Consider the following 12,425-nt stretch of genomic DNA (forward strand, 5'->3'; position numbering starts at 1 on the left):
CCCGAAAGAAACCCACGCCAACACGATGACAGCATGCAAACTTCACACAGAAATGCCAACTGACCCAGCCGGGACTCAAACCAGCGACCTTCTTGCTGTGAGGAAACAGTGCTAACCACTGAGCCACCGTGCCGCCCTACAAACCATCAGTAAATGTATTTCATTGCAACATATTTTGGGACATAATCAATTAGGCTTTATCGATTTATCATATTTAACAAATTTCCCAATGAAGTTTCCATTAAACCCAACACAATTTCTCCTTCTGATTGAGAGCGAGCTGACAGTAAGTGTCTGTGTGTGATTGGTGACAGACTCCTCTATCTCCAGCTCTGAGGAAAACAATCCTAATACTCAATACTCTCAATGATGCACTTCTTCAGCATGAATAACGGATTGTTCAGTCTAAAAGTCTCTTGATTAAACACCTTAAAGTCTCTGGAATGCTTTCTGATCCTCTGCTATATTAACCATGATCTTAAAGCAACACTTTTGGCAGGGAAATAGGCTCATTTTACAACTCCCCAAAGTTAAATAGTGGATTTTTATCATTTTTTAATCCATTCAGGCGAGGCAGTGGCGCAGTAGGTAGTGCTGTCGCCTCACAGCAAGAAGGTCGCTGGGTGGCTGGTTCGAACCTCGGCTCAGTTGGCGTTTCTGTATAGAGTTTGCATGTTCTCCCTGCCTTCGCATGGGTTTCCTCCGGGTGCTCCGGTTTTCCCCACAGTCCAAAGACATGCAGTACAGGTGAATTGGGTAGGCTAAATTGTCCGTAGTGTACGAGTGTGTGTGAATGTGTGTGTGGATGTTTCCCAGAGATGGGTTGCAGCTGGAAGGGCATCCGCTGCGTAAAACTTGTTGGATAAGTTGGCGGTTCATTCCGCTGTGGCGACCCCGGATTAATAAAGGGACTAAGCCGACAAGAAAATGAATGAATGAATGAATCCATTCAAACCATCTCCGTGTCTGCCAGGAGCACTTTTAGCTTAGCTTAGCATAAATCATTAAATCTAATTAGACCATTAGCATCTTTTTTATTAATATGCATATTTTTCATATGTATGTAAAACAAATCATATTGTACAAACATTAACAGACTTTTTTTACTTAACCAAAATCAAAGAAAGAAAGAAAACAACTTCAAAGTCAGAGAATGCATTTTTTCCCCCAGCTGTTCCAGCCAGAAGTGCATGTATTTCTTATGATGAGACGTATCTAGTTTAATGTCCACTAATATCCAGATTCTAGGATCATAAATGAGTTGGATATCTGTAAGTTTTAATGATATGTCAATTATATATGCCCAAAAATCTGACAAAACAGGACAACTCCATAGCATATGCAGCAAATCTCCCTCAGCCGCATTGAACCTTTGACATTTTGAAGATAGATTAAGATTAAACATATGTAGTTTTTGGAAGTATAATATGTTAATGATGTATATTTAGTGGATATTAATGTAGTCTGCGTTCTGTTACAATGCACTCCCGGACTATTAGCATCTTGATAAGTCAAAAAGAGCTTAACTCTTCTAATAATATGATAATAATAATAATTTATTTTCATATAGTGCCTTTAAATCTTAATTTTCAGAGTGCTTTACACTTAAAATTAAAATTAAAATGCATTAAACATTATGAAGAAAAAACCCAAATCAATCAGATTACAATAACATTGAAATTGTAAAACCCATCAAAAATACACATACGCCTCATAAATACGCAAGCCTAAAAGGGTTTAAGACTCTGTAGTTACATTGTGTGCTAAGACTGGCAGAAAATTAAATCTGCTTTTTTCTAGGCTGATGTGGCTAAGAACCATACTCTTGTTCTGGAGAAATAATAAAGAAATGTTGCTGTCGTACCATGGCTGCTGCAGCCACAATAATATTAATAGTAAGTAGGCTCACACTGAATCTGCACACGCAAAAATCTGCAATATCTGCAGATTTAGCCTATCGAGACTTTTATTTACTTGTGTAAATGTAAATTTATATTTATTCAGTTTTTAAATTAATGTCATTAATGTTTTTGACGAATATGAAAATGTCCATTTGATTTATGTACAATACATTTTGTAAAGTGATATTTTCTGTCGTTTAGTATTCATTCATTCATTCATTCATTTTCTTGTCGGCTTGGTCCCTTTATTAATCTGGGGATGCCACAGCGGAATGAACCGCCAACTTATCCAGCAAGTTTTTACACAGCGGATGCCCTTTCAGCCGCAACCCATCTCTGGGAAACATCCACACATACACACACACTCATACACTACGGACAATTTAGCCTACCCAATTCACCTGTACCGCATGTCTTTGGACTGTGGGGAAAACCGTAATACCCGTACCCACTGCGCCACTGCGTCACCGTCGTTTAGTGTGTGTATATATATATATATATATATATATATATATATATATATATATATAGAGAGAGAGAGAGAGAGAGAGAGAGAGAGAGAGCTTTGCTTTGTTTACCAAATATTTGGATCTAATTGGATTTGCATTGTAGACATTAAATAAAAATTAAAAAGGCATTATTTTTTTATTTCATGTATTAGTTTTTAGTCTCAATACTCTCAAAATCATAATCATGAATCAGCAGATTTTTCTTACAAAATTCCAAAAACAGCAAAAAAATGTCCGCAGATTTTGTCTGGCCCAATAATACGTATTATAATATCATTGTGCCTGCTGCAGCCATGGTAAAATACTACAGAAGGTGTTTTGCTGTTGCCCAAATAAATGTTTCAGCATACCAAAAAGGTTTTAGTTCGGTTTGTGTTTATGCAAGTGAGACAAGCGTAGTGCTAATCGACAAGAGAAGGCACCAATAACGGTCCATGCACCTCACAAATCAAGCAATACAACTGTTTATTGCTGGTACACACAGCTGATGTAATTATCACAATTCGGGTCAATAATCATGAATCATGAGCACAAAATTGCATAAAAGACTTATAATGCGAAATAAAGATGAGTAATAAGGTTTACATAAATAAAAGACAGATACTGACACCTCAAGCAATTTTATGTAAGTATATACAGCACAACCTCAGAGACTTGCCATCATTTTCCTCTTCAAAGACTGGGGAGCCTGTTACAGTCATACTGGAAACCCAACACTTGTGTCCGATAATGCTAGGCACTTATGCCATTGCTGAGATTCCAATGTTTCAGTAAGAAACCCTCACCTGTATAGACAAAATGTGTGTGCTGGCCAAAGGTCGATCTATTAGGTAAGAGAGAAGTGTGAGTTGATCAGGCCCACCTTCTCTCTCAGCTAGGTGCACATTGTATCTGATTGCAAGGCATAAATTTGAGGTTTGTACACGGTATGACAGCTGTCAGTGGGGTGGTACATTTACCAAAGGGACAAGTTTGTAAATAAAAGGTCCTTTTTAATACCTCAAGAGTATAGTACCTAAAAATGTACCTCTTGACAATTTTAGCTAATACACACCTTTGAGATACCAATATGGACCCTTTAAGTAAAAATGTGTGCCTTTTAATAAAGGTACCACCCTAGTGACGGCTCTCGTACCTTTTTTCTGAGAGTGTAATGTCATAATGATTATCATAGAGTCAATATTCTACCTCCTGAAATTTGAAAAAAGTTAACCTTAAGGTCCTTAAGGACCCTTTTCTGGTCGTTTGATCATGCTTGAGGGTCAATATTTTACCTCCTGAAATTTGGAGAGAGGTGTGCAATTAACCTTAAGGTCATGAGACCCTTCTCTGTTCATTTGGTCATTTGTTGAGCGCAGCAAACAGAAAATAACCTATTTCTAATAGAGAGGACGAGCTTTAGATAGGAAAATTATCAGAAATCGTTGTCATTTTTGAGTAAGATGCTAACGGTCTAATCCGATTCAATGATTTATGCTAAGCTAAGCTAAAAATGCAGACTCGAAGATCGGCTGAATTAATTTAAAACAGATAAAACTGAACTATTTAACTCTAGGGGAGCTGTAAAATGAGCCTATTTGCAAATCCAAAAAAAGTGTAGTGTTCCTTTAATGACTCCTCTCACCACATCAAGCCTTTTTAACTGTGTCCAGCAGAAGGACAGCACTTAATCTTCCGCATTGTGTCATGAATGCTGCACGGTTGAAGATTTAAGCGGTCCTGACATTCATCCCCTACTAAAACCCATAAAGAGGTTTACGGGTAACTTAGGCAACATTGATTAGGTTACGCAACATTGCTCATTTCCTCTGTATTGGGAGCAGAGCGTTGACTTAAATTGAACTGAATGAAATTTTTATTTTACAACAAACTGTGCAAAATACAAGCACCCCTTCCATTCATTCTGAAATAAACCGCAGAGGATAAAAACACTATAAAACCCTAATTGGCTTGTTTCTATTGTGCTTCTCGCTGTTAAAAGCAAAGTATGGCAGCAAAGTACAGTTAATGCATAAAACAAACAGTACCTCCACATTTTAAAACATTATTCACAATACACACTATAAAGTATAAAGAAAACATCATCATCTACCATGCAAAGTAACTATCATCATCAACAAGGGTGGATTCAATGAATAAGCGAGGTGGGCAGCTGCTAGGGCCTGCGATAAATATCTAGAAGTATAAATTATACATGTATAATATTGTTTTCTATCATATTTTGTATGGGGAAAATCAATACTTGGAGAACTCCACACAGAAATACCAACTGGTCCAGCTGGGACTCAAACCAGCTGTGACCTTCTTGCTGTGAGGTTACAGTGCTAACCTCTGAGCCACTGTGCTGCCAATATTGACCCTTCTAATAATAATAATAATAATAATAATAATAATAATAATAATAGTAATAATAATATTAATAGTGATGGTAATAATAATAATAATAATAATAATAATAATGATAATAGTGATGATAATAATAATAATAATAATAATAAATAATAATAATAATAATAATAATAATAATAATAATAATAATAATAATAATAATAATATAAAACAAATAAACAAACAAAATTAAAACAAACAAATAAAATTGTAAAATAAAATATAATATTATTATAATAATGTGATGTTATTTAATAATAATAATATAAAATTAAATATTATTATTACATCTGGACAAAATTGTTATGGAGCAGTCCAGCAGTTAAATTAATGTATATAAAACATTTTTTAAAAATAATTTTTAGTTGTAAATTCGTCACAAGAAAACTAATAATTTCAAATGTAGAAACTGCATTAAGATAAAATATAGAAAATAAGTTTTATAATTTTATAAAAAATAAAATAAAAGTAGAAAGTGTGCATTTTAGGACTGTTGGGCCCCATGGCTGGATTTGCTTAGGGCCCCCAAATCTCTCAATCCGCCTCTGAGCATCAAACAACCATCTTTTGATCACTTTTTTGAAATGCATGCATGTAACGTGATTACAGCTGATCAAACAAAAGCACAAAAGCTGCCTCCTTCATTTTTCACCACACAAAGCTTTGGTTTAGCACAGCATTTTCTCAGATTAGGTGTTTTTCAGTTCTCTCTGAAAGACGTTACATCGACTTAGAGCTCATTACACAACAGAAAAGCAGCAGAGAGAGATTTTGTGTTTGTGTTTGGCTGTATTGCGTTGTTGTTGTTCTCTTCTCAGCACAAGCTTTTTTTTAAGTACAGGAGTTATTGCTTGGAAAATGCCTGTTCTTTTACATCCATTGCTCCTGTTCTCCACTAGATGGCAGATTATACACATCATCAGCTTGTTTGGGGTTGATTATAATATAATATTATTATATTATATTATAATATTGTATTTATAATATTGTGTTTAAATTCAAATGATAAATAATACATTTAATAATTTTTTGATTTTATAAAATTATAAATTCTTTATATTAATAATAAAATTAATTGCTTAAATGCTTCATATATATATTGCGTATCTATACGCAATGCATAGATGCATTAAAATAGAAATGCATGATCCATAAATGCATGAACAAATATTTTACAATAACCCTAAAGTAATGTTATGCATTGTATTTCAAACATTTTAAAGACATTAAAAAAATTATGTATAGATTTTAATATCTGAGCATGCATTATAGAACATTATAGTTTTGTTTGTTGTAACTAAATAAATAAAATGTGTACTTTATGTATGTAATAAATGTAAAATAATAGTATAATACAATTTAAACAGCGGAATAAATCATTTGAACTAATAATTAAAAGGAAAAATGGACACATCTTTAAAAATTGTGCCCATGGATCTCTTTACAAACATCATCATCATCATCATCATCATCATCATCATCATCATCATCATCATCACTCTTATTATTACTATTTTTTACTGTAATCATATGCTAAAATATAGAAAATAGTCAAAAATGGATAGAATGATATAATTAACCCGTCTACATAATAAGAAACTTGGAACTTGGAACTGTTACGTTGATTTAGCTTAATTATTTATATATTTGCACAGTTCATTTACTCAAAATGTTTAAGGCAACGGGTTTAGTCACTTATTTTCATTAATTCTTACAGTGCAGTCCTCAGCTGTATCTCCTATTCTGCAAATTAATCAAGTCCTCTAAAGTCCAGCAGTGAGCTAATGTGTTGGGTCCGCGGCCGCGCTGCTGTCAGGATGTTTTGTGCTGTTATTAATGCAGGTGTTTCAGCTCGTGATTTCTGACACATTCTGTTCTCTGATCTCTCGCTGGGTTTATTCTGAGAAACAGACGCCTCTGCATGTAAACGGTTCAATTTGGCACACGAGCATCGCAACCCCGCGACCTCACGTCCATTCATAAACTCCACTCGCGCGGCTCTGATTGGTTAAGGAGCGAAATGGGCGGAGAAATGAAGAGATTAAAGAAAAATGAGCTGCGCCGCAAACTCACACTTTTCATAAAGGTGTCTAACAGAACACACAGTTCATGCATCAGCAGCTTCAGGTGTCAGCTCTTCTGTAAAAAGTAACTGTAAAGTATTGATCTTTTCTGTAAAAAATAGGAAAGCATGGAAAATCAGAGATAGACGCAAAAAATAAGCAGCTTTTTTAACCATCAATACTTGCTGAAAGAGGTATAAGAGAGTCACGTCACTCCTGGATGGATTAGAAGGACGACAATCACATCGAAACCGGATCCAAAGACAAGACACCATTTACGCCTTTAATAAATAGCAAGAGCAACTTTAAGAAATCACGGAGAAAAGGGAGGCAGACACTCCAGCACGCGTATAAGGTGAAAGTGGGAGTGAAGTGACGCATTTATTTAAAGAACCCAGAACATCTGAGAGCTGCACTGAGAAAATCTTTCTCCCATGAGGCTGGAAGGCGCCAGAATGGACTTAATCAAAAAACTATGGACGGCTCGGAAACTGATTCTCGTGGTGATGATTCCTTTATCCCTGCTGCCTCTGCCACTCATCCACCCGTGCAGCGTGAGTAGATTCTTATTAACTCATGCAGTCACTTTCACGCGCGCTCGTGCGCAACCAGCTCTCCATGCGTGCGCTTTACGCGCGCTGGTGGCTTTTGGGTATGCGCACTAAATTGCGCGTTTTTACTGTATGTTATTTAAAGATTACGCGCTGTTACGTAAATTTATAAGAGTCGATTTGTGTTGGGACAATATGAAGGGATTATGTGAACTTAGTCATGTTTACAAACTTAACTGGAAAAAACATAAAACAATAAAGTTGTCCAAAAAAAAAAAAAAAACTGAGGAAATGTGTTGATTCAGCTCGTTTTTAATGCATGTTATTTTACAATTTATGCATATAAAGTTAGCTGCAATTTGTAGTTAGAAAGCTAGTCAAAAATGCTGGGTCGTTGTAAACCAACGTTGGGTCAAATACGGCCAACTCCAACCGTTTGGTTAAAAATGTCGTTTAAGTTTAATTGAAAAATGTAACCCAACATTAGGTTTGTTCCTATTTGATCAATTAAATAAATACAATTTAAATATGTTTGAATTTAAAAAGGGGCATAGTGGTTAGCACTGTTGCAAGAAAGTCACTGGATCGAGTCCTGACTGGACCAGTTGCATGTGTTTATGAATTATATGTGTGTGCATGTGAGAGTATATGGGTGTTTCCCAGTACTGGGTTGCAGCTGGAAGGGCATTCGCTGCGTAAAATATATTTGGCAGTTCATTCCGTTGTGGTGACCCCTGATAATCAGGGACTAAGCTGAAGGAAAATGAATGAATGAATTTCAAAGGCATATTGGCACTGGCAACACACTCTATAAATGCTGGGTTGTATTAACCCAAAGTTGGGTTGAAATATGGACAAACCAAACGGGTAAATTGTGTCATTTGAATTCAATTGAAAAAAATCATAAACAAACATTAAGTTTGTCCATATTTGACCAAGCATTGGGTTAATATAACCCAAGATGTATAGAGTGTAATGTTGATAGAATCTAAGAAAGATTTTATTTCAGTAAAAATAGTTTCATTAAAGAATTACTAGTAAATTTCACAACAACAACAAAAAGTACATGTTGATTAAATGCTTCTTGTTTTTTTTATTTTTTTTTTATGAATCTTTTTTTGTAGAAATTATTTTGTAGAATGCAAAATAAGCATAGGGGAGACCGAGGAGTGTTGTAAAATGTAAAACTGCCCACCAGTCCAGTCAGAAACAACATATGATGACATCATCAATACCATATACATTCTGCATGCCTTTTTAATCTACAGGAGAAGTGACGTGTCTATGAGCAAGACTGTAGATTTCATCAACAAAACTTATTTTAAAAGTAAAAAAGTATTTTTAAAATGACATTATTTTTGCATGAATTTGTCATAATGTGACAACAATGTAAATGCAACGTCAGATATGGACAAATCCAACGTTTGGGTTAAAAAATGCATTTACATTTCATTAAAAATATCCCAATGACTAGTTTGTCCATATTTGACCCGACACTAGGTTGCAACACTAGATTAGAGTGCAGGATTCCATAATACAATGTTACATAATCATGCTAACTACAAACCCACATGCTAAAAGAGTTAACTTTGTTAGTGTTGTTTAGGATGGGGATAGTCGGAACAGTTCATTAAATATGACACATCCCACTGCTAATTCAACTTTTTCAATCAATGTTTTAAAGTTTAGTACATTTCTCTTTCTTTGTAGCATATGAGCAGGTAAAGCAAGATGTCTGTGCAGAAATCTCTCAGATATATATTTAGTTCTGGCCCCACAATGCCTACCATCTTCTACATTTTCCAGAAATTTCCTCAAATGTTTAACTGGCTGAGCCCTTATAAGATATACAGTAGTCAACATTAGAAGCAGTTCAAAACCTTTCATCAAAGTTGTCCTAAAACTATTCAGCGAGACACTTTCTTGTGTTGAAAACATTTTTGATCCACTTCAAATGTTGACTACTGTATACTGCACACTCATATTGATGCACACAGTAATTACTATACTGTTTAAATAATATAAGTTATAAGATTAGCAAAAGAAATATACTATATAGAGACACACGCATGCACTCACATACTGACATGCACAGCAAATAGCTATAGTGTTAAATTGAAAGTTTCACTTGTTCACTTGTTGTTGTTTTGTTTTTTACGAAATTCTGGTAAACTGGATCGTGTGGATATTATTTCTCCAAGTGACCTTAGCGTTACATTTATCCCAGCTAGTGTTTCAACTCAGAGTATGGGGAAGGTTGTATGAATGAAACTCTTTGTATTTACCATTAACCCACATAATCTCTGACTGTGTAGAACAAGTTCAAATGTCAGAATGCAGTAGGACAGACACAGCCTATATATAATGTGCAGGTTTTTAGGTATGTGCACTAAAATTAGCATTTAAATGCAATTCATTTAAGCATTACGCTTTATGAGGTTACAGTGGTGTGTTAAAATGTCTTATTACATACACAGCTCTATGGGGTACTTGATTCTGATTGGTCAATTACAACATTCCAAGGTGTGTTAGATAACAAATGCTGAAACTAATGATGAAGGCTCATTCAGGTACTACAAATAATCTGTTTTATGCAAAGACAATTAGAACAATCGCCTAGATGTACATTATCCCCTACCTAATGATTCACTTTATTTTGCAATGCATGTGCAAGATTTCCCTTTTAATAGTTTAATAGTTTAATAGTTACTACAATATATAAATCCGATGTATATATATATGACATACAAGTTAGATTTATTGACATACATGTTGGAATTACTTGTTGAATTTCACATATGTAAAATATGTCATACATGCACTGTATATGTGAAAAAAAATGCTCATAATGTACTTTATTTGCAAATATATTTTGTAAAATAATATATGTAAATATACATTTTTTAAACAATTGGAATTAAAAATATTTACATATATGATAGAGCTACTTATGTAAATATCTGTTCATATATGGCCATATATAGCCACATATGAACACATATAAATAATTATAGCCTATATATTTGAACCTATGTACATATTTTTAATTTTAATTGTTAAATAAATACATCTAAACAGCCATTTTTGCAATTTTTTTAAATATGAGTTGCAAATATGGCGTACATTTTATACAATACCTATAAAAAAAATCAATATACCCCTTTGACATAATGAGCTCTATTTTAATGATCTTGGCGCAAAGTCTAAAGCGCAGGGCGTAAAATCAATAAGGGTGTGTCCGAATCCGTATATTCTATTTTAGTGACAGAAAAATACGTTCTGCGCTGCAGCGCATGGTCTAACAGGGTTGTGCTTATTCTCTTAATGAGTTATGGGTGTGTTTTCGAGAATAAACCAATCAGAGTCTCATCTCCCATTCCCTTTAAGAGTCAGTTGCGTCCCGCCATGGTGCATTAATTTACAAGGCAGACTTTGTAAGTGGAAAAACTGAACACTTCACTAGCGAGAAAACAGTTAAACAGACCATCTGCAGCCCGAGGATAAAGAATGAGCCTCCTCATTATTTTTCATTTGTATAGATATTTCGTCACCTGAGAATTATAAGGTTCTATCTGACATTTTTGTCAAAATTGAGTTATTGACATATTCTTATTAATTGTCAACTTATTTACATTGTGCGATGCTTTTTTTATGTAAGTTGTTTACATTTTAAGACTTTTTATTAAAAAAAAAAAACAAATGTTACACACACACAGTTTGCTATGGAATGCAAAAACTTTGAAGCTCAATATCTCAAAATAAATCAAGATGCAGATATAACCTTAATTCCAATGTGACGATTTGTGTATTGCTGTACGTCCTGTGTGTTTTAAGCAATGTGTAAGGGAGGCACATAACTAACACGCTCTGCACTGGACTTTAGACCTGCTTTCAGCTGATCTATTGCACAGTCTATCTTAGTTCTTCGAAATAGCAACGCGCCAACAATGCGCCTCAACACACCTCTTTTCTAAACCGAAACACCAACACAATCTCATGGCAATTCATAACTTTTTAATTTAGTGGCTAATTTGTACAAATTCCTACAATCTAATCCGTACATTTTAGTATGATTTGCTCATACCACAATGACGGTTGAGTTTAGGGGTGGGGTTAGGTGCCACGCCTCCTTTTTAAAATAGTACAATTTCGTATGACTGAACTGAATTAGCCACTAAACTGACAAAACATAAAATACTTACGTTTCCTCGTGAGATCAGGCTGGAAACACCCATGAGTCCACAAAGTGACGCAAATGAATTTGCTGTTTAAACGACGTGGCGGGAAACGAGAAAATTAAGGTTGCGTTGGTCTGAAAATAGCAAAATGTTGGGGCAAACACGTCTTGCTCCTTATTGCGCCGGGTGTATGATAGGGCCCAATGACTTTATGAGTCACACAGCCTGAAAAGAAATCCTATTCCAAATAACCGTTTCAGGCTTTGAAAGGTTTTTGTAGCCTCTTCTCCTGGCCTGTGCATTTCTACAATTTTATCCTGAAGGTCTTTTGAAAGCAGGGTGTAATGTGAGTAAAGGATTTTCACAGGGTATGATGGTTTTCTGAAGGCAGTGTATACTGTATGTGAAATTTGAATATGAATGTATATGTCATATGTGTAGTTTGCATATCATGATCTCTGTCAGAAATTTTCTCAGCCTCCTGTGTTCATGTTCAGTTGTTTCTCTTTAAATGCAATGAAAATAAAGTATTCTATGCCATCAAAATGAAATTACTGAGCCTACACACATTTTAGAAAACATTTCAAGTGGCACTTTAGAGGCTTTTGCATGTGAGCTCTTCAAATATCGGCATATATCAGATTTTAATGTGGGGAATATCAGTATCAAGCAGTAAAGGATTGTTTTTGGACAGGTAAAATGGCTGTAAGTGGATGAAAGTGGAAATCTTGGACATTAACATTAAAAATGATTTTGGTTGTGGTTGCGGTGGTCACTGGAGGTGCCGCGGTGACCTCTCCCCTAATTGGTCGAACTCCAGGAACACGCTGCAGCG

General features: G+C 34.9%; 1 protein-coding gene across 4 annotated transcripts in view; it reads left to right on the forward strand.

The window, feature by feature from the left end:
• The window catches only part of slc13a4 (solute carrier family 13 member 4), a 37,343-nt gene that overhangs the window by 1,898 nt on the left and 23,020 nt on the right, over window positions 1–12,425 (forward strand). The window contains exon 1 of one of the 4 annotated variants that reach the window (XM_087245564.2): window positions 6,870–7,415. The exons of 2 other annotated variants lie outside the window; for them this stretch is intronic. In XM_087245564.2, coding sequence (XP_087101690.1) covers window positions 7,296–7,415 — 120 coding nt within the window. In that variant the 5' untranslated portion in view covers window positions 6,870–7,295. 4 annotated transcript variants of the gene reach the window in all.

The sequence above is a fragment of the Danio rerio genome, chromosome 4 (assembly GCF_052040795.2).
Source record: "Danio rerio strain M-AB ecotype USA chromosome 4, GRCz13ab, whole genome shotgun sequence".
Taxonomy (NCBI): Eukaryota; Metazoa; Chordata; class Actinopteri; order Cypriniformes; family Danionidae; genus Danio; species Danio rerio.